Source organism: Malus domestica, chromosome 10 (genome assembly GCF_042453785.1).
Source record: "Malus domestica chromosome 10, GDT2T_hap1".
NCBI classification, from domain to species: domain Eukaryota; kingdom Viridiplantae; phylum Streptophyta; class Magnoliopsida; order Rosales; family Rosaceae; genus Malus; species Malus domestica.
In genome coordinates, this window is record NC_091670.1 from 41,837,920 (window position 1) to 41,861,085 (window position 23,166).

At 36.7% G+C, this 23,166-nt stretch overlaps 3 protein-coding genes and 1 long non-coding RNA gene across 7 annotated transcripts; 3 read left to right on the plus strand and 1 right to left on the minus strand.

The window, feature by feature from the left end:
• Nucleotides 1-5,656: 5,656 nt before the first annotated feature.
• LOC103422516 (receptor-like protein 3) lies at nt 5,657-7,768 on the plus strand. The gene has a single exon (XM_029109328.1). The coding sequence runs from the start codon at nt 5,657-5,659 to the stop codon at nt 7,766-7,768; it is 2,112 nt and encodes a 703-aa protein (XP_028965161.1).
• Nucleotides 7,769-8,569: 801 nt separating this feature from the next.
• On the minus strand, nt 8,570-12,435 carry LOC103422463 (RNA pseudouridine synthase 6, chloroplastic). The gene is given in 10 exon segments (XM_029087581.2): nt 8,570-8,878; nt 8,881-8,995; nt 9,636-9,805; nt 10,295-10,406; nt 10,580-10,634; nt 10,718-10,833; nt 10,950-11,031; nt 11,108-11,362; nt 11,476-11,604; nt 12,126-12,435. Coding segments are annotated over 10 exon segments (1,428 nt in total). The 5' UTR covers nt 12,359-12,435; the 3' UTR covers nt 8,570-8,717.
• A 729-nt stretch (nt 12,436-13,164) lies between these two features.
• Nucleotides 13,165-13,735, plus strand: LOC139188434 (uncharacterized). The gene is made up of 3 exons (XR_011571858.1): nt 13,165-13,300; nt 13,386-13,456; nt 13,660-13,735. It is a non-coding gene; the product is annotated as an uncharacterized lncRNA (long non-coding RNA).
• Nucleotides 13,736-16,167: 2,432 nt separating this feature from the next.
• LOC103446695 (alcohol dehydrogenase 3-like) lies at nt 16,168-20,290 on the plus strand. Of its 4 annotated transcripts, none has more exons than XM_070805812.1 (8): nt 16,168-16,365; nt 16,454-16,565; nt 17,024-17,074; nt 17,622-17,679; nt 17,847-17,988; nt 19,128-19,194; nt 19,294-19,376; nt 19,685-19,905. In XM_070805812.1, the coding sequence occupies exons 4-7, from the start codon at nt 17,643-17,645 to the stop codon at nt 19,369-19,371; spliced, it is 324 nt and encodes a 107-aa protein (XP_070661913.1). In that variant the 5' UTR covers nt 16,168-16,365; nt 16,454-16,565; nt 17,024-17,074; nt 17,622-17,642; the 3' UTR covers nt 19,372-19,376; nt 19,685-19,905. The 4 variants fall into 4 exon arrangements, with proteins under 4 accessions (XP_070661913.1, XP_028943417.1, XP_028943418.1 ...); XM_029087584.2 differs by having other exon boundaries at nt 19,667-19,694; XM_070805813.1 differs by having other exon boundaries at nt 16,212-16,352.
• The last annotated feature ends 2,876 nt before the right edge of the window (nt 20,291-23,166 follow it).

Sequence of the window (23,166 nt, forward strand, 5' to 3'; positions counted from 1 at the left end):
TTTACCACCTGCAAAATTAAGGATAAAAACACTTAAAATATTTGCAAGAGTACAAGGTAATCGTAATATAGCAACTCAAGTAAGGTCGTTCTCCACAAGAATTGGATGAATAATTTATGTTAAATCAAATGTTAATTAATTACTTAAAACAAAGTTTTGGAAAAAAAAAGTTGATTTGGTGATTTCAAATAATAAAAACGAATTTAATAGAAAATAATTAAGTAAAGAATTGTAAAAGCCTAGGGTTCCGCCACTACCTTAACAATCATATGTAATTCTTCCAATTACTTATGAATTACACATGCATATTTTGAAGGTTAGGTTTTCCTAAAGTATGCCTACTTGGACCCCCAACATAGAGCGTATATAAAAAATGCAACTTGTCTGTGGTATTCAGATTAATTATAAACATGTAAGACTCATTAAGCTTTGTGAAACCTTTTGAAAAATCATACAACCCTTAAGAAGTGGTATTCATCCTAAGTGAACTTGCTCATATTAACCACAAGAAGCCATCCTCGGTTTCAATGACCGACCTCCGACCAAAATTGCATCAAATTACTTTTCTAAATATCCTAATAGTAGCTAAGCGTTAAGACAATTAGATAATTTAAACCAGTGATTAGTAATTCAAACCTGCATGCATAATATCATAAGCAAATTGAAAAAAAAAACTACATATTCTTGCTAAGGCTCGTGGCATCACCCTAGCAAAAGAGATTAGTTACGAACAATTATAAAACAAATTATTATTAAAAACAAGGACAGAAAACACCTTGAAAATAGCCAAAGGCTTTTTAAGCCGAATTCTCTGGTGCGTTTACTAATCCGTAATCAAATTGAGATGAATTGAATTGAGGAGAAATTAAAATGAGGTAGAATCAGAATCAGAATCAGAATCAGATTCAGATTCCTGATGAAGTTCTTCCCCGTCATCCTTGCTCCCTCATACTCTTCTTACCATCCCCCAATTCTTTTAGCTTCCTTATCTTTTTTCTTTTCTTTTCTCCGTCTTCTTCCCATCTTTTTCCCTGTCGATTCAATGTCGATGCGCACCGAATGAGTTACAAACCCAGTTGTCGCTAACGACAACCTATTCTTCACCAACTACATCTTCGAAACCCATCCTGAAAAAAATCATCCTGAACCAATCAGCTTGAGCCCCATCATCGTTGGTGGACGAGATTGAGCTGGTGTCAGCACTCTGCTGAAAGGCATAAGGACATGGGTAGTTTGGGTAGAAAAGTTGGATTCTTGATGGAGGCTTCTCCTCGGAATCCAAATACCACCTCTATGAAGGGGATCCAATTCCAGGAGATTCAGGAGTTCAATTCCTAATTTTGTGTGAGCCCCACCATGTTTCCGATTACTGAAATGTTTGGTAAATGGTTGAATGCCTCGAAAAAAGTGCAAATCCGTTTCTTCGTATTCCATTCTGGTTACGTAAACACGGCCTAAAGTAGTCTCGTCCCTCTCTATGTCTGTTTCTCCCAAACCCTAATGGCTAAATATCATTATTTATACTACTACAAAATAAAACCCTAAAAGGTCTTAGAATAAAACTAGGAAACATAATAAAATAATAAAATAGAAAATAAAAGGTTTCCTATTTGAACTAAAATTCAGACTTCTTAGAAAATCAAACTTTTGACTAACCAAATCAACTCTGATTTGGTCCTAAAATGTCTCTTTTGAAAACTGAAGACATTCCCTACAAATCCTCAGAAGGAATCTTCATCATAATACGCCATCTTGACCTTCAAACTACCCAAAATGTCCAAAAACGTCAATTTAGAAAAACTGCACACTGGGTCTTTATTTCATCACCACAGTCAAACGGCTTGGTAGAAAAATATGGAATTTTTACACAATCATCTTGAAAGACTCACAAACATCCTCCAATTAGAATCACTCCAAAATTCGTCCGTTTGATCACTTTTTACTCCAGATGAAGTCGAATGTCCTACATTGAAAATACATAACAAAATATCAAAATTCTACCAAAAAAACTATAACTAAGAATAGAGTAAAATATATAATATAATATGGACTCATCAAATACAAGTATCATACCATGTGTCATTATAAATGAAAGGAAGTTTTATTTTTTAAGTTGTTAATTTTTTAACACAAGTATCTTACTACTTGCACTAGTGATACGTAATGTATCACTTCGTGTTCCGGACACATTAAAAAATCTCTCCTATTAATGATATTATTTTTACTTGAAGATGTGCAGTCCACATTCCAATGAATTATAAACATTATATAACAACGTATGTCTGGCTGACAAAATATCTAAAATTAAAGTTACTTAGTATTACAATTTATTGATATTATTTCATTTGTAAATAAGATGTTAAGTTCAAATATAAGAAATGATGAGTCCGTAACTAATTTATTCCTCCATGCTCTCCATACTACGAGGGCTAATATCGCAAAAGGCTGCAACTCAAACATTCCACAGGCAATTGACCCAAAACAAAAAAAAACATTCCACATGCAATTTAATTGCTTTACTTTACAGTGAAAGTTTATGTCCAACGTGCCACAAGAAATTTAACTCTGAAAAAAAACAGTCTGAACCGCAATATACGTACATACTGAGATTGGCCAACTGAAACATTTTGAAGATTTGGATCTTAGTGTCACCAACTTCTAACATTCCAAACCAAAATATCAAACCTTGCAAGATTGGAGAGATTGGACCTGTCTGCAGGAATCTATCAGTCATGCAGAATCCCAGTTTCGCTATCAAGTCGTCAATTCTTGTCATTATTTATTATTGCATACAATGATCTGACCAGCTATTGAATATTCAAGTGTGTATGTGTGTGTGTGTATATATATATATATCTACAATTACATTTTATCTGTTCATCGTACATCGTGTGGTTATCGTTCGTTATGTACTTTGTGTATTTTATTACCGCATAATGTACGATGAACAGATAAAATAGATCCTCACAAAGAGAATCCAAATCCTATTCCCCATCCCTTGTCTTGTGATGAGTTGTGAATACCACCTATTCCCCTTTGATTTATGGCAGCTGATTGTGCCTTGTATTTAGGGCTAGTTTGGTATTGCTGTGTTTTAAAAAAAAACTATTTCTGCTGTGCTATGAGAATAAACAGCTGTAAAATAAAGCAGCAAATTGTTTGGTAAACCTTTTTGTAAGCTTTTGCAACAATAAATAAATAAATAAATAAATAAATAAAAAGTTTGATAGTGTTTTGTAATCTTTTATGTAAAACAGCTGTGACTGTGTGAAATGACAAAAAAAGTATAATACTAGATGTGCCATTAATTTAATTTTCTTAACAAATAAAGGTAAATTACTAAACATGCTTTATTTTTAAAAGGAAAATATTTATAAACTTTATCTTAAATATTAATTAGTATGACAAAGTTATCCCTTCGTTGTAGTTATTTCAACTTTTAAAAATTTAATTAGTTATGAAAATGTATTTGTTGATATGCCCAAAGTTATCCCTTTCTCAAACTCTTCTCTCTCAAGAACCCAAAATCAAGCAGCTTTGGCGGTCAAGAAAAATGAAGTGCAAGCTTTAGGTTCTTGCGCTGGCTTCTTCGACGAGCTTCAATCTCACTCCGCCGTCCTTCCCCCTCAACCTTTTTTTACCCGACAAAAACTCCACCTCCAATGCCTCCAGTTCCAATCCATAAACCTTTATGTCCCATCATGTCAGATACCAAAAGATGCCTTTCTAAAACTCAAATCCAAATTCAAACGAACTCCAAATCTTTCGAATAAGAAGTCGTGGGTTCATGAGTCGGATGATGGAGACAAATCCAGCAGGTCTTGAAGGAGAGAGAGAAATCAATTTGAAGCAAAGAAGGGGTTGGGTTCGAGGGACGATGGAGATCTGCAAAGCCATTTCGGGTTTGGTGATTAGAGAAGGTGGTGTGGATGCAAATTTCTTCCTCATTGATCTTGGACAAAATTACACCTACAAAACAATTAACACCTTTGATTAAGGCCAAAAGTCTCACGCGCCCACGATGAATGAGGGGGGCGCTTTAGCCGAAGAACCTCTGATGCCAAAGTTAGAATTTAGAGAAAAAAGTGTTTAGAGAGTTTTCGGAGTTTTGCAAGAATGTGGACTTAGGTTTTTAGAGAAAATAGGGTTCAATATATAGAGCAGGGTTTGAGAAAAGGTGGCCGGCCCTTTGGGGTATTTTTGTGTGAATGGGTGATTTAATTGGTAATTAATGGATTAATTAGAAATAAATCCATTAATTAGCCAATTAACTCAATTTATATGGAATGTTTTGAAGGTTATGAAATAATTACCTTGTGGAAAATATAGGATGAGGATGGATGAAATAACTTTGAATTTGTTACCTATTTTGGGCATTTTTGACTTGATTGAGGGATTATTGTCCACTGCGCGGGCGTAGGAATCCCGATGTGCCTCGAGGGTAATTTTGTCATTTTTACCCAAAAATCCACTTGTCGCCTCTTGATTATTTTTGGCTCCACAGGTGGCAGAGCCGTTTCAATTTGACGCATGCTTCCAGAACGAGTCTGAGAGATTCTAGTTTGAGTATTAAGGACAAGGCCTGTCATTTTGCAAAAATGACGAGGGTGTTATTGGACTTTATAAAGTTTCATTAAAGATGCAATGTAGCTCCGCATGCTTTGGAAAAAAACCAGTTTTCCAAAGCAGCATTTAGCTGCTTCGGCTTTTCTGATGATTTCAGCTATCAATCACCACAGCCTCCAAAATAATCCTCTTTTTTTTTTTTTTGAGTTTACCAGACACCTTCAACATAAAAACTTCAAATATAAGCAACTTGTTTTTTTAAGCACCTCAATGCCAAACCAGGGCTTAGTATTTCTTTCCCTTGATTTGAGGAGAAGGTGAGGTGTGTTGTTCGGCAGTTCATGCCCTCCCTCTCAATCCCATTCGCTTGAAAAAAACGTTACCATAGACCAAGACTAAAATCGTGGAATTTTTAGATCTACTTGTCCCCCGGGGCCCACTTAGAGGTCTATCCAATAGAATTCGGACTTGTTTTCAATCTTTTCAGAAAATGCTTCTTAAGAACCTAGATGTCGGACCCACACTTCCTGGTGACCAAAGCCTCTTTTCAAGACACCTCTCGATGACAAGCCTTTGGTTTACACGGGCCTGTAACCGTGCGGTTTGATACCATGTTGGAATTTTTAGATCGAAGAACCCGAGGGCCCCGCTCTAACAAGACCAATAGAGTCTCCAACTTGGTAATTACCACTTACCAAATTCGTCAAGTGTGTGGTTATATCACAAAAAACATCAATATTAATTAGAGTAGGGTAATCATATTTAAACCCAATATTTTCTTTACCCCCACCGATATGGGATAACTAACAACATGCAGAAACGGCCGTTTATATACAAGGATGTGGTATGTTTGCAATTTCTACAAATATGCACCTTCCAGCACGCATAATTATGTGTTCCGATGCTGTTTCTACATCTTTTTGTCTATAAAAGCAGTATACACCTTTGAGCAATCTAATATACTTGCATGCCACTTTCAACAAGAACCATGGCAGTGCAGCCTAATCATCTAACTAAATCATATGTCCTCCCACTTTACATCTTGTTTATCACAAGCGGTATTTCTACAACCCATGCTGCTTGCAGCAAAATGGACCAACAGTCTCTTTTTGCTTCATTTGACATCGCTTCTTCTAGTTTAAACTGGTCTTCCAATGATTGTTGTCGATGGGAGGGCATCACTTGTGATATGGCTGGTAGGGTCACCCATCTGTTGTTGCCCTCCAAACGCCTCAAAGGAGTCATTTCTCCATCTCTTGGAAATCTCACGCATCTCTCCTACCTCAATCTCTCCCATAATATACTTTCTGGTCACCTGGAAGCTGGATTCTTTCTGTCCTTGGGTCGCCTTCAGATCCTTGATTTGAGCTACAACCTTCTCTCTGGAGAACTACCGCTATCTCCACCGCCAAGTTGTATCCGAATAGTGGATTTGTCCAGCAATCTATTCAACGGAACAACTCCATCATCTTTCCTCCAGCGTGCATGGAATTTGAGCAACTTAAATGTCAGCAACAATCTCATTAAGGGCCAAATACCATCTTTCAACTGTTCTTATTCTCCTTTTGTTATAAGCTTGGATTTCTCCCACAATGATTTCAGTGGCATAATTCCCCTTGGACTTGGTAACTGTTCAAAATTGGAGATCTTTCGTGCAGGTTTCAATAGCCTTTTGGGGACACTTCCATGTGATATTCACAACGCTCGAGCACTTGAAGAAATTTCGTTGCCTTCCAATAAGCTTTCCGGGGCCATTGGTGAGAACATTGCCAATCTTACCAACCTCGCAATCTTGGATCTCAACTCTAATCAGCTGAGCGGCACACTTCCTCTTCATATTGGGAAGCTCTCCAGATTGAAGCTCATAATCCTCCATTTCAACAATCTAGAGAGTTTGCTGCCTCCGTCTTTGATGAATTGCTCAAGCCTTACAGAACTGAATCTAGGATTCAACCAATTGGAAGGAGATCTCTCCGTGCTTAATTTCTCCAAACTTACTCAACTTATTAAACTTGACCTAGTGAGTAATCACTTCACCGGTCCCTTGCCAATAAGCGTTTACTCATGCAAGTCCTTGATAGCACTCCGACTGTGCTCAAATGATCTAGAGGGACAATTACAGCATGAAATTCTTTCTTTAAAATCCTTGTCATTCCTTTCGCTTGCTTATAACAGATTGACCAATGTCACAGGGGCAATGAAGATATTGAAGGATTGCAAAAGTTTAAGGGTACTCTTTTTTACAAATAGTTTTATGGGTGAAGAAATGCCAGATGGTGATCTCATGGTTGATTCATCTGGGTTCCAAAATCTCTACCTTATCTGTTTGGCAAGGTGCCAATTGACAGGAAAAGTACCTGTATGGCTGTCGAAGCTCAAGAAAATGAAGGGGTTGAATCTGTCTTTTAACAGACTCACGGGACCGATACCTGGTTGGTTGGGGACTCTTCCAAGTCTTTCCTTTATAAACTTGGAAAGTAACTTCATTTCAGGTGAACTTCCAAAGGAGCTTTGCAGACTACAAGCACTCAGATCGGAAAAGGCTGCAACTCAAACAGGTCACGGCGATTTTGAGTTGCCTGTCTACTACCAACATTTTAATGGGTCTGCAACTATATTACAGTACAAGTATTTGTCCAACATGGAGGCAAGAATCAACCTCAGGAACAACAGTCTAAGTGGCAATATACCCCGCGATATTGGGCATTTGCAACTTCTCCAAAAACTGGATCTTAGTTTTAACAAATTCTCTGGCAACATTCCACACCAAATCTCGAACCTCCGAAACTTGGAGTTATTAGACCTCTCAAGAAACCATCTTTCTGGTGAAATCCCAGCGTCACTATCAAGTCTTGATTTCTTGTCTTCATTTGGTGTTGCCTACAATAACCTCCAAGGCCAAATACCATTAGGCACTCAGTTCCAAGGCTTCAATGCTACTGCCTTTGAGGGTAACCTGGGACTTTGCGGTTCCCCGCTTCCAAATGAGTGCCCGAAGAAGAGTCCAGGTGATAGTGATACGACTAAGGACCGGGAAGATGTACATGACTCTGGGAATGAAATTCCATGGCTTCAAATTTCAGTGTCTCTTGGTTTCATTGTAGGGTTTTGGGGAGTTTGTGGCCCTTTAGCTTTGAGCAGGTCATGGCGATATGCATATTTCAAATTTTTCTCCAATGTTGTAGATAGTCTTGTGAGTTAATCAAGTGTACTTTTCTTTGAGAAATAAAAGACTTATTTACTAGTACACATTACTGGTGCTATTTGATAATAATCGGTGTCTTTTATAGCAAATATGATTTGATAATAATCAGTTCCAAGCAAGATTTCACTTTTAAAGGCAAGTTATTTAATTTCTTAAGTCATAGGTCTTTTGTTTCTTATTTTACTCTCGGTGCCATTTCGAATACAAAGAAGACCAAGACATTAAACAACGCAATAAATACGACTTTGAATTAGTTATTTGCAGCTATCATGACTTGTATTACACAATATGATTTATCTTTGTTCTTCTTCTTGGTTTTACACCTATACTTTAATTGGATTTCTATCCGAATCCAATGTATTAATAGGATATAGATTTGAGACTTCAATCTGACAGTTCATTAATGATTCAAATCTGGTGTCTTTTATAGCAAATATGATTTGACAATAATCCGATAGTCCGTTTTCATTCCGACGTAAAACCATGTTTTAATCATTTTGCGATTAGCTAGGGTTTTGTGGGAGTTTTCCACCACTCATGAAGCTCAATTCCTTAGGTTCATGGGCATTTGCTGTTGGGTGATTTGGAAGGAGCGATGCAATGTTATATATGTTTGGAGAGAGTATTGTCCTCGTGCTGCGAGATCAAATCTTTTGCACCCAAAATGAGTTTATAAGCAAGTGTCAATCAATAATTAAGGCCACAACCATTTTGAATGCACACGATTAGAGAGAGAGAGAGAGAGAGAGAGAGAGAGAGAGAGAGAGATCACCAAAATACAAGGGCAGGCCGCAGGCATATCCAAATATGAACTTATAAACAAAAGTATGTCTACTTTGTGCCTTGTAATGATAGAAATCAAGCATATGATCCAGGCTGACACCCTAACTCCACCAAAAGGAGAATACCGTACCGTGCAATCAATCCGCATCCGCCTCTTCTAATTTTATTGGCACCTCCACCAAGGAGCTCCAGCCTCAAAAGTGTACTTCCCATCATCCCATGATATCTGACATGCTTGAAGACCAATAGCAACACCAGGTTCCTTTCCATGCTGTGCACTCCACTCTTCGATCGCTACTTCTTTATCACTTACATGAGTATAATCCTCTTATATTTGCCAAACAGGCTCCGCCCAGGACTTGCCATTTCTGCAACTGCAGCTGGCATATACATGGAATCGCCAACTATTGGTGCACCAAGCGCAGCCAGTTGTGCTCGAACCTGCATCATCAATGTAGTTATTTCCAAAGAAATTATCATTATCTGACCTACTTGCAACACAAACTATTAAAAGAATCGTCGATATTCTTTTAACTCCTAGTTCCTCGGAATCCAATGACATAACTAACGGAAACAGAATACAGTAACCATGTAACATTCAAGTGATACATTCCTTGTGCCAAAGAACGAGAAGTCAAAGTTTTTAGATATTTAGTTATAACTCATCTTCCGGTCGCACTTGGTGCGATGGCAAGTGCCTTCGCCCATGAGCGGTAGGTCTCGGGTTCGAGACTTGGGAGCAGCCTCTCCATAAATGGGGGTAAGGCTAGCCGACATTCACCTCTCCCAGACCCTGCGTAAAGCGGGAGCCTTGTGCACTGGGTACGACCTTTTAGTTATAACTCATCTTCCCAAAATCTTGAAGTCTAAACTACGGAAAATCTTAATCCTTTTGAAATATTATATGCTTGAAGCAGCAGGACGTCTCCTTTTATTTGAGCCAATTTAAAGCCAATATCCAGAGATCTCAGAAAGAAAAATACAAATTGATAAAATGATCACCATCTCGTTCCAAATCAGAGTCTGAAAAGAAAATGAAACTAATTGAATTAATGTATCAGCATAGATTTTTACTCCTAACCTGATGAGTCCGCCCAGTCGGAAGGTTGCTTTTACACTCATATGCATATTCTCTTGAAGGCCACCCACAGTCTTCAACACAATATTTCTGTTCAACAACAGAACTTGGCCAGGGAACCTCCTTGCATTCCATGACTTCAAGTTGACACAAACTCCACCGTTCCATGAAATCTGCGTTGCCAATAATTGTTTAGCTTCATACAGAAGGAGTTTACTACTAAGTGTACAAATTTCACAAAGTATATTTCTATTCACGAAGTTTGTTTCTTCAACTGTGGTTGTGAAGATGTTACATCAAGTTAAAGAAAGCTTTCTATGGGTGGGTTTCAATTAATTAAAACTTTAAATTGGCTTTTAAAACAGTTATAAAAACCGAAAGAACAAGACAAAATCCTGAAATTGCTTCTAACAACGGTCATGTCCTGTCTATTTGAATCATCCCACCAAATGCCTGTCGTGAGAAATAATGGTTTTTAGTTCTACACACAAGCAGCACACACTGAAGGTGTCATTTCAGCTCCAAATAGGAAAACAGAAAGGAAAGATATTGGCAAAACAATGTGGTGAGGATGTAAATCCCTCAAGGCACTTGACACATTCAAAGTGCAACTCCTCAAACACCAAACTAGTTTCTATGCAGTGCTTGACAGAGACTATTACCTTCTGAAATGAGTCTTGGAGCCATGTTAATTGGACGCATGTAGTGAGTAATTGTTCCAATTGGCACAGGGGCAGCGGCAAGAGCAAGATAATGCTTCTTCACCTTTTTCTCCTGGGTGAAAGAAAAGATAAATAAACTTAATGACCTAAAGAAAACAAACTCCATGTTGGAGGGAAGTAATAAGGAACCCCTCAGCTTCTGAGTTATCGCACTCCGCCCTCCCCCTCCCAGTAATTAAGGCTATCAAAATTATGTATGCCAAAGCATGAAATTGCAAAACTTATTCTGATTTTTCCGTGAAAAACTGAGCAATACTCCTTGGTTCTAGCTAAGACAACACTGCAAGTGAGTGAGTAGCATTACCCTCTCTGTCTCCAGTCTCAACAACAAGAAAGACAACAAACTAGTATAATACAACATACCATCCTTCTGTACAATTATCAATCTGAAGTGTAGTCATCAGGGGTGTTGTTAGTCCCAAGGCACGAGTGGCAAAGGTTGCACAACTTTCTTCGATGTTGTCTGTAGTTCCTCCTACCTGGACAAAAATTGTTATCGAATCATAGTTGATGTAAACAACTAATTAACTACTCAAAAAAAACATTTGATAGTGCCAGATAACAGATATCGAAATGTGTCTGTAATGATACGTACTGTTGTACCAGCAGGTTTGTCCAAAACCACGAATTCATCAGTTACAGCTACAATTCTTGATTTCCAGTCAATTTCATAGCACCTGATCAAAATTTGATGTGAACAAGAATAACACTAGTAAAAATTATAATAAGGACGCGTAAAACATTGTGTTTTACCTAGGAAAACGCTTTGGGTGTACATGAACACGTAAGTAGGTTCCAGTTTCAACAAATTGGTCTGGATGTGTTATGCGGAAAGTCTTCTGTGCTTCTCTTACAGTTTTTCCTTTGATGGAAGCTCTATCTTTTAGTACTGATGGTGCTGTAACTTCTTTAAATACCCTCATCTGCTCTTGGGTTGCAGTTGGAGGAGGCCGTGAACAGACAAGGGCATAATATACAGCTCCGAAATGGATGAGATCTGCAACAAACCTTCAAAGAATGAAATTTTTTTTCTATTTATCAACTCGAACTTGATAATGACGGAAATCATATGCCATACATCAACAACAAAACAATTAGAAGACAAAAGGAGCAGAACTCACTGAAGAGGAAGATCCAGAACTTTGCAGATATATTCTAGTACAGGCCCCCCTTCTGAAACAACCAAGTGCTCGATTCTTGGCGGTCCATTGTCTGAGGGACATGGAAGCAACCGAGTATATTCAGGGTAGCTGAAAGAAGATATGATATCAAAGTCGGCAAACCATAGAACACAAAATGGCACAAACTCTATGTAACATTAATTTGTTGGCGACAATTATATCGACACATTATCCATCACAATGATCAAAATTATAAAACTCTAAAACGATAGAGATTCAAATTTTCATTTCCAGATTCTTTTGCTCTGCTCATTTTCTCAGTAACCAAACAAAGTGCTTCCGAATTAGACCAGTTTAATCCAAACCTCACTTTCAACAAATAGATACTAACAATTAAGCCAAAATCTCAGAGCTTCCATTTCCATTACAAAGAAAGAATTTGGTATTCTAAAACGATAAAGATTCAAAATTTCCATTCCACATTCTTAATCTCTGATCATTTTCTCGGTTACCAAACAAACTGCTTCCAAGTTCGACCTTCATTCGAACTCTCACTTTCAACAAATAAATACCAACAATTAAGCCAAAATCTCAGAAACCCAAAAACAAAAACAAACAAAAAAGCATCAAAGTCGGAAAATTTAAGGTACCCATTTGCAGAAGAAACGGCAGTTGGCTGCGAAACGTCTTGTTTCAGGGACTGACGTGCAGATTTTCGTTTATTCGAACTCCGAGAAAACCATGCCACCTTAACGTGCCTGTAGCTGTTGGAGTGTTCACTGAGAGCAACGTGGGTGAGTGCTAACGTGCGCACAAGGGCCGCCGGCGCACTGAAACTCCGGCAGCGGTTGGCCAACATTGAGGAGAAGCTCACCGGCCCCATCTTCTTCCTCCGGAGGCTGAAGCTGGATAGTAGAAACTGCTATTTGAGTTGATTTTTTAGGTGAGGTTTAACTGAGATTTTGATTTGTGAAAGCCGGGTTGTGGGTCGGGTTTTTACAGAGTAATGGACCGCGTCCAAAAGCATTATCCAAGCTTGATCGAGTCCACTAGTGATTGGGCCTGTGTTACCCAACTAACCTTGAGTTGGGCCCGATGAAGTTCTTAGGCTTTTTTCTACCCTCTAAAATCTCGTTTAAAAGTATATTTAAAATAACTGAAAGTGTTTTTAGTGAAAATATTTTTAGAGTCTAAAAGTATTTGAAACATTTCCAACAAAAAGCATCATAAAGTCCTTCAAGTACTTTTCCAAGATTCACTTGCAGTTTAACTAACAATTGGTTCCAAAAATATTTTCACGTAAAACACTTTTAAGCATTTTAAAAGTACGTCCAAACGAGTTCTAGATTGAAAAGTTCTTGTGTGCGGTCCACTGTATGCACTAAAACAATAAGAACAATGTTAGGGAGCCCAAATTTTGTAAGCAAATTTGCAAACCAAATGATGTGTCATTAATAAGAATCAAACATGTTAATCGACACTTAATTAATAATCCAATAATCTACGACCACATTATTAGTAAATTATCCAAACAATAAACAAAACTGAATTAGTCCGGACCATTAAAAAGTTACCGAAACAAAAAACATTATGAGCTTTGTCTTCTTTCTACCGTCAGCAATCAGCATTGAATTTGGCTTGCTTATCATGTCATAGACACAGCTCAGATGGAGAATTTCTACTGCTCGAAGCTATACAGGTCCAGGCAGCTAAAAGCAAGATGAGAACAAAAAGAAACAGAGTTAACGATGGAGGACTGGCTGTCAATGCCAAAGGTGGAACTTCACGCTCACCTCAATTGATCCGTCAGAGACTCCACTTTACTGTTACTTCTCTCTCTCTCTCTCTCTCTCTCTCGCTTTGTTCTCAGGAAACACAATCTAATATCTGGTGTTTTGTTTTGTGTGCAGAGAACTTGCTAGTGTTTTGGGTGATAAGGGTGTCATAGTTTTCTCAGATGTGGAGCACGTTATTCGGAAAAGTATGCCCCTTTTCTCTTTCTTGCTTGCTTTCTGTTTGGTTGCTGGGAAAATGTAGGATCAAGAAGGAAAATTTAGTCTTACGATTCTTACCCATCTTAGATTTTACATTTTTCTTGCCTGGTATTTCTAAATCCTCAACCGAAATGTCCCCATTGCATTTCAATTAATGATTTTTTTGGTGATTTTTGCAAACGCGGGTTAGGTCAGTTGGGCAAGGATTCCCGCTCGCTTGCACCTGAGTTCGAATCTCTATTACTGTAGTTTAGAATAATTCACGTTGTTTGACTTGATCCACATTCTTACCACTGACCACAAAATTATCACAAGAATTACGAAAGAAGTATGATAACAACCCGTACCTTCGTGGTCCTTCGCCGTAGCCGGGAAGTGGCCGGAGAATGGGCTTGAAGCCGTCGGACTCGCGGAGAGGGTTGGGTGTGCTGGGTTCCGGTGGGTGTGCTCTGCTCTTCACGGAGAAGGGGAGAGAGAGCACGGAGTGAGGGTGATGGCGGGGGGTGTCGTCGCCGGCGTGGTGTGGGTGGTGTGTCCTCGGGGAAAGAGAGAGAACGAGGGTGAGTTGCGAGAGGGAGAGGTCCGACTGTGAGAAAGAGAGAGTGAACTCGGGGGAGAGAAGAGAGAAGAGAAAGTGAGGGGAAAAGAGGAGAGGGGTCTACGTGGCAGCCAAGAAGAAAGAAGGGTCGGGGGACCAAAAGGGCAGGTGGGCCCCGCCCGGCTCACCAATTTATGTCCAAAAACAATCTTCAGAATATCTTTCACCCGTGAAAAGTTCAAAATGCCTCGTTTTAAAATTTGTAAAAAATTATCGGAACGGATTGTTACCGTAACTGTAGTTATAACTGACCGCACAGATTTCATCCTGAGCAAACGAGCATTTGGTCGGATGGCTAAAACTACTAATGCAGCTGCTTCTTTGTTTTCTCTTGGTATCGTTGACATCGAATACAGACGGTAAGAGCATATAAGTCTTGAAAGCAACTTTGAGGAAACTTCATGATTAATTTCTACTTCAGGTTCGAGATTTGGTAGCTCTATCTGTCTCTCTTCACAAAACATTGTTTCATGCAGCTATCCAAACAAAAATATTACGATCAAGATTGAAGAGAACCGTAATTATCTTCATATATTTGGCTTTTGCAATTTTGTACCAGCAACGGAAGAAAGATATCACAGCTATCCAGCTATGTGACGTACATTATATGCTCTTTTACTATTACTTATAAACTTGTGCTTAATTTTATTCAGTCAATATTTATAAACCAACCTAGAAATGTGCGTTACTCTAGCTAGTTAGTCAGAATAGTGTGCTCGCCTCTTTCACTACTCAGCTTTTTGCAAGCACTTGTTTTTTCTTCAAAAGGAAACAACAATTAATTTAGACTTTTAGTTATACACCAAAGAAAATATATAATAAAGAGCTGCATATGAATTCAGTCAAGTTGTTATCTTTTAGCTAAACTCTTGTTCTTGTATCTGTTGAATTTATTTGCTTTATTCTTATGTTAACCTCATTGTGGAGTAAAAAATAATCGAGAAAAATATGGAGACGACACGTAGATTCTTAAGTGAAAAAGACAAAATTATCCTTGAGGCACACCAGAGCTCCCACGCGCGAGAAGCAAACGATGACAGCTCAATCAAGGTAAAAAAGAATCAAAATATGTATTTATTCTAAACATATCTCATCATTCCTCATCAAATTCTCCACACAAAGTAACTCCCAATTACTCTTTTCAAATTGGGATTAATTAGCAAATTAATTGATTAATTACTCAATTAATCAATTGATTGCCTAATTAATTGATTTATTGCCAATTACCACCATAAGTGGCCGGTCCCCATTTCTCCAAATAGGGCCAGCCACACACCCCTATATATATCCTCACATTTCTCCAAAAACCTAAGTTCAATTCTCTTGCTAAACTCTCCAAATTTCTCGAAACATTTTTCCCTCAAATTCTAACTTTGGCATCGGATATTTTTGGGCCAAAGCCCCCCTTCATCGTGGGTGCGTGAGGCTCTTGGCTTTTACCGAAAGTTTTAATTGTTTTGCAAGTGCATTTTCGTCTAAGAATAAGAATGCGCAAATTTACATCTACACTCGTCATGACATATTAATTGAAATAATATAAAAACTTTGTATGCAAAGTATTAGACAGGATTTATGGAGCAGTTTGGACGACAACCTCGCCCCCAAGTGGACCCTTGCAAATAAGAATGTTATATGGTAATGATGATGGTAATGAGACTTGGGTTCTTCCTCACAATAACTGTATAACATACCACAACACTGGAAAGTTGGACAAATATATGTCTCAGAAGTTCAAGTGAATTAATGTTTTCTTTTGCAAATGGGAATATATATGTGTATATATATATGCTTGAATAAGAGGTTCAATATCAGAATTCCTTAATGTGATCATCATATTATATTTGTCTTGTTGATATTCTAAGTTATTACGTACAATACAAAAAGTTGCTGCTATATATATTATACGTAGACTAAAACCCGAACTCGGGTGGCACTGTTTTTCACTGTTTGTGAACAGTGAAATGGCGAAAAGGCCCTAGTTTCTTCTTTGGATTGCTACTGTTTCATTTTTTATACAGTAAAAAGTCTCTTTTGCCCTTCCCGGTCACGCGTCTTTCATCGTTTCTTTCTCTGCTTGGACCGCATCGTTTCTTCCTTGCAAAAAATTTAAGGTAGTCAAGGTTTTGTCGAAACTGACAACAACGTTTTGTCGAAGCTTATAAAATTGGTTTCGAGCGTTCGCGACCGTTGGTGCAAGAATTTCACAGTGTTGGTCTCTGTTTTCGTCGGCGATCCCGGAGTTGGGACTGAGCACGGCGTGCCTTTAAATTATCGTCGGGCAAATTGTATTGAACTCTAGTATCTTCCAAAACAGCTGCATAATAATTTATTTATTTTTTCAAATTTGTGTTCGTTTGAATGAAACCCTAACAGTTTCGTTTTGCAGTGAGTTGTAGCGGTTTGTTGAGAATTTGTCGGCTAAGGCATATTTTGTGTTTGGCTTCCTCTACTGACAAGTCTGAGAATTCGCATGAGCTGGAACGCTACTGTTGGTTTGGGTATGCCGTCCCAGCCTCCATTTTTTCACAATTGTCTCTCCGTTTCTTATTTGGATTAGTGAAGTTTGTGTTTTTCTTTTTAGTGTTTAATTTTGTGTGATTTTATTTGCTTGGATATTGGGTTTGATCGGATTACATGCTTATTTTGTAATTGATAATTGTTTTTCAATTAATGGGGGTATTTCGAATGAACCAGAAAAGTCAATCGGTTTATGAAGAGCATGTTTGTAGGTTGATAAATTATGAAATCTATGAAAACTGGGCAGATTGATAAATTACATACGTGCTCTTTATTTGTAGAATTACATACTTTATTTGATGCATGTTTGTAGAGCCAGTTTTAAACAAAAACACCCAAACAATTCTCCCAGCAAGTTGTTAGCAATATTCCTGACTTTTCCAGTTCTGAAAACAATTTGATGCATACAAATTTATTCCTGCTTATTGTTGTTTTACAGCATAACCAGCTTTTCTGTATAGCATGGCCTCCAATCATCATTCATTTGAAGGTACGCCATTCTTCCACTATCTTTTATTTAATTTGATAAAATTATCTCATATGTTTAACTTATTAACAATAACACGATTTCATGTACTAACTAGCTACCAGGATGCTTGCTTTTTGTATGATTTCCATTATTTGAAGTATCTGAGTAGAGTTTTGTTCGAATTAGAAAAATCAATTTAAATTCAAGCTTCTTTACAAGCTTGAGAAGAGATTTTAGTCTTATAATAGTTAATAATTAAGAAACAATTAGAGTCATACATGTACTACACATATTGCTAACTATCCTAAACCAAAAGTGTTGTCATTACTGCTTAAACATACCAATCAGTCTACATTCTGTGAATGCATATGATGACTGAGCAGTTTAATCCTCAATTATAATCTCATTTGTAAAGCTTTTGCTATCCCAACTAATACACACCTGTAATATTGTATTTACACCATACTAAAACATTATCTTTTTCATCTGTTCAATCAAAATTTTATCTAATGCACATTCCAAAAAGACAAACGTGCAAAAATTTGATCACATCGTATAAAATTGCCAGAAAAAAGGTCATTCCCAAATCATGCAAAACCAGCCTTCTTTCCTGCACAAAAAAATGGGTAAACACAATCTATCCTTATTTTATTCATGATATAAGGTAATTAAAACTAAAATATCTTTTTTATGAACACCAATCAGCTTCTTTGCCCGCTAGGTCCATTGTTCTTCATTTCGCATGTCTTTATAGAGATTTCATACTCCTCAATTTGGGATTTCTGTGTTGTAGATTTTGCAACAGCGGTTGCATGGGAAGCAGGGAAGCTGTTGGTGACGGAGAGGGTGAAGATTGCTCCACCTAAGGCCATGGAAATGAGGATAAAGGTCAAATATACCTCAGTTTATCACACTGAACTCTACTTCTGCCGAAGGTCAGCAATAATATCTACTACATACATATAATATTCATAATATATATATATATATATGATTTTATATGATTAAGCTTTGAGAATTGCAGATTTGTAAACTATGAGTAGTAGGGGTGGGCACTTGGAACCGAAAACCGAAACCGAAACACGAATCGAATCAAACCGTACCAAACGGTTTGGTTTTGCGGTTTTGAAACGGTTTCGGTTTCAAAACCGAACCGCGGCACACAAAATGGTTTGGTTTCGGTTTTGGGTTTTCAAAACCGCACCGAAATCGAAACCGCACCATATAATAAATAAATGTTATATAACTTATATTTTAAACTTTTCAACTAGGTTATAACTTATAGGTTTGTATTATGGCAAACTTAACCTTTCAATTGGGTTGTAAAGTATTGTCATTGGTGATCAAGTTCAATTTTAGTAGATGTGATGCATAAGGATTTAAAGTTTAAACCCTTTGATGCATTGGATGTTGTCTCAATTTTAGTAGTTGTCATTTGTTGCAGTTTTGGTACAAGTTTGGTACAAGTTAGCTGCACTTTTGGTGCAGATTTTTGGTTCTGATTTGTTGCAGTTTTGGTACAAGTTTGGTACAAGTTAGCTACACTTTTGGTGCAGATTTTTGGTTCTGTTTTGTGCAGTTTTTTGGTGCTGTTTTGGTGCTGTTTTTTTATGCAGTTTTGCTGCATTATTTTTGGGTGCAATTTTGTGCAGTTTTGGTGCAGTTTTGTGCAGTTTTTGGTGCTGTTTTGCTGCTGTTTTTTATGCAGTTTTGCTGCAATTTTACTGTATATTCATTAATTAATATACGAGGAAAATAAGACCGTCTTATGCATAAATAGGTGTATATTTTAAATTGTACATTTTTTTTCTCCAAAACCAAACCGAAACCGTTTGAAACCGCACCGCACCAAACCGAACATTTACTTCGAGTGAATACATTGTTGTTCATTTTGGCCGTCTTTCCAAAATCAAGCCCCTTGCTCAGTTGGACAAAGTTTGCATCCGTAGTTGTGCCATACCAACATGTTTGGTGTTGTACTCAATGCTTTAGAGCCTTGAATTATGCATCCTCAACTGATGCTACATATTGAATCGTTTGCATTATTACTGAATACTTTGTTTTTTAATATCAGGTTTGGGTTCCCCTCTCAATGTAGCAAAACGAAAAATTATCCTCAGATGTTGTTTATTGGCCTCGCTGTAAGTTTGGACAAACTTTGTTGATCCCAAATTCTTTGTTCTAATAAATTGCATTTACTTTTTTTTTTCCGTATTTATACTGATACATGGATGATCTAGGTTACTGAAGGTGGAAAAATTCCTGAGGCGCTAGAGTATTGGGGTGGAGTCGGTGGACTTGAAGCCCAAGAGGTTTGACGAAGGTATTTATCTTTTATTTTTTATTTTTTATTTTTGACGTTTGGCTTTGGTTTAACAGGTAGTTTAGTGGGAAAACATAGAAACATATTTTTGCTTAAACATTCTTTCCCTGGCCATAACTAAGAAATTCGGAGTAAATGAATTTGTGAATTCGAGTGACAATGACAAACCAATGCACAAGATGAAAAATGATTCGCTATTCTTATTATGTGTTGGACATGAATCAACATAGATGGTTCAGTTGTAACTTTAACTTATATTTTTATTTTCTTCTGCTTCTCATCTACCCAAGTCTACAATGTACATACAGCTAAGGAAAAGACCGAGACATCAACCAGTGCAGAAGCTCTTGATAGGACTAATTGCAGATAGCACTACAAATGAGCACTACAATTTTAAGCTTGATGTTGGTATGTGATTTCCACTCCATCTCATCTTTTTTTTTTTTAATGTTAGTTTAATTTTCAAAACTTTTGTACGTATAAAGTAATTCTCCATATAATTGAATAATTGCCTTTTTTTCGTTTCTCATTTTTGCTCTTCCATCAATTCATTGGTTAAATAGATTGAAAATTTTTAATTTTTTTATATTCAATTCTTACTGATTCCAATTCTTAATATATGGTAAGAGAAAAATTTTGGACAAAGCAAAAAATAACATGATGACCAAGAAAAAGATGGTCATTCCCAAACAAGCAAGACCAAAGGATTGACCAGGAAAAATCATAAACACTGAGCAGATGTGTGGTGCCAAGCTTCTGATATGGACATGAATATTTTTCGTATTTGAACGATTTTGATATTATGAACTTCTGTACATGAATATAGCTTTCATAGCATCTCTATCTTTATAACAGTGAGGAATTCACACTGCCAATCTCCATCTTAGGTATATAAATCTAATTTCAATAAATTCTGTTTTCTGTATGTACATATTATCAAAATATTTTAAACACCCGCAGCAACGCGCAGGCACTTTTGCTAGTATATATATATATTTGTGCTGCCAAATTATTATGAAAAACCCCATTGACGGAGAATTTTTTTATTGTGCTTAGAATACATGTAGCATATCACGTTTCATTACATAAATGAAGAGAAGTTTTATTTTTTAAGTTAATTTTTTAATACAAGTATCTCACCACTTGCATCACTAGTGACACGTGATGTACCATTCCATGTTTCGTTCACATTGAAAATCTCTTCTATTAATGATACAATTTTTACTTGAAGATGCGCGGTCCACATTCCAATGAATTATAAACATTATCTAACGTATGTCTAGCTAGCAAAATGTCTAAAATTAGAATCACTTAGTATTATAATCTATAGGTATTCTTTCACTTGTAGATAAAATGTATTAAGTTTAAATCTCAAAATTAATGAATTCGTAACCAATTTATTCCTACATTCTCTCCATACTACAAGGGCTAGTATCGCAAAAGGCCGCAACTCAAACATTCCATAGGCAATCTAAATGCTTTACATTAAAAGTTTCTGTCCAACATGCCACAAGAAATTTGACTCTGAAACAAGTCTGAATAACAATATACGTACATACTGAGATTGGCCAATTGAAACTTTTGATGAGTTGGATCTTAGTGTCACCAACTTTTAACATTCCGAATCTCTTTGTGAAAATTCTGAGAATTCTCAAATTGTATCCGTTCATGGTATATCGTGTTATCAGAAATTAGTTTAAATATTTTATTTTAAAGGGAATTGTTATTAACACTCCAAAAATTTTATTCTACACTCCAAACTTTCTATATTAGAAAAGAAAAATACAATTGTGAGGAGTGTAGAATGAGATTTTTTTAGTGCCAATAACACTTCCCATTTTAAATTAAATATAAATAGTACTTGATAAAAATTGACTGCACAGTATACAATGAACGAATACAATTTGAAGATTTCCAGAATTCTCACAAAGAAGATCTGGAAAGAATCTCCTCCTAAAATTCCAAACCAAAATATCAAACCTCGCAAAATTGGAGAGATTGGACATCTCTGCAGAAATCTATCAGGTCATGCTGAATCCCAGTTTCGCTATCAAGTCGTCATTTCTTGTCATCATTTTGCATACAATGATCTGTTGAATATTCAAGTCTGTGTGTGTGTGTGTGTATATATATATATATGTGAGTAAATTGTAACAATAGTCTTTTAACTTTAACTTAGAGTAATGGTTCCTCAACTAAAAATTTATTACCATTGGTCTCTTAACTTATCAAAACATGCAGTTATGGTCCCTAAACTAAAAATCGATTACTATTAGTCCCTCAACTTTAATCCAACTAGAGTAATGATCCTTCAACTTTAACCCAATTGGAGCAATGGTTCTTCCAACATAGCTTATTTTGACAAAATTCTAACAAAGTTGATAAAAATGACCATAGCTACACATTTTGATGAGTAGATGGACCAATGGTAATGGAAGTACTTTTTGTATTTAATTTTAAATAAAAAATTCATAATAATTTCTGACCGTACAAATAATCGAACCAGACTCTAAGGCCATGTTAGTGTTTCTGGTTTCTGAGATTTTCAATGGTTATGCAAAAAATGGAGAAGAAGAAAGAATTGATGAATGTTTTCCTCTCTGCCACAAAATGTAGCAGAGGAATATATCTCTCTTACTCTGATGCAATCACGCATACATCGAGCAATATACATGACCATTAGAGAGAAGTGGCTGGATTCCCTACATCACAAAATGATCTCAGCCATACATTTAGCTAATTACTAGGATCATCACACATGGCATTTTATGCCTTACATTTTTTGACCTCACACTTGGCAATAATATACTCAAGTGAATACACAAATAAACTCATCTTACACTAATACTAATCAGCTATAGACTTATAATTCAACGATGTATTTACATTTGTTGGACTCCAAGAATTCTTCTACGACCAAATGCCGGAGGAAATGAGAAGCATGGGAGCAGCAGCATACCTCAGTGCGGTACGTGTTGGAAACTTCTTGAGCAATGCTATAACATCTGTGGTGCAAGAAATTAGCTCAATGCATGGTGAAAAAAGGCTTGGTAACAATATCAATCATGCCCACTTCGATTACTTTTATTGGGTAATTGCAGCTTTGAGCACTTTGAATTTGTGCGTTTATGTACTTCTTGCTAAACCTTTCGTATACAAAAAGTTTGAAGCACAAGAAACCAACAAGGAGAGAAAGAGCTGACTTGAAGCTTATGATCTCTCTTGCAGTTAAGAGAAAGTACAGGTATTAGTATAGAAAAATGTCTGTACTCATTCCGTGTTTAATATAAGGCTTTTATAATATAGTGGACACCTCACTGCCTCATTATACTACAGTTCTTGCAGACATAAGCATTATACTACAGTAATTGTACAATACTTATAGACTTTGGTGCGTTGCATTGATGACAATCTGTGGTAACTAATCATTTTAATGATTCGATAAAAAGGAAGCCGTTATTGTTTCCTTGAATCCTTTATCCCTGTATCTTTTTTTTTCAAAATACAAATGTACGAATCATTATATTGAAATTGGTTAACTAGTAGAATTGGATGATCTTTTTCAAAACACACATGAATTTATGTACCTAGAGTAACTGTACAATACGTATAGAGATGGAGCCCCCAACAAAACATAAAAGATAAAACAATCAAGTATTTGTCCCCTAGGTGACAGGGAAATGATGGAATAGGTGGAATGTCTGAAAAGAAACAAAAAAGATAAAAACACTCGCATGCATTACACAAAACTATCTTCTTTTTTTTTTTTTCTGTCCTCCATTTCTTGGCA

Excerpts from the sequence above, each read along its gene's own strand:
- LOC103446695 (XM_070805812.1), top strand. The coding sequence starts at position 17,643 with ATGCAAAACCAGCCTTCTTTCCTGCACAAAAAAATGG. Across the intron at positions 17,680-17,846 it reads TTTCCTGCACAAAAAAATGG|ATTTTGCAACAGCGGTTGCA; the intron begins GTAAACACAATC and ends TCTGTGTTGTAG. Across the intron at positions 17,989-19,127 it reads GAACTCTACTTCTGCCGAAG|GTTTGGGTTCCCCTCTCAAT; the intron begins GTCAGCAATAAT and ends TTTTAATATCAG.
- LOC103422516 (XM_029109328.1), top strand. The coding sequence starts at position 5,657 with ATGGACCAACAGTCTCTTTTTGCTTCATTTGACATCGCTTCTTCTAGT.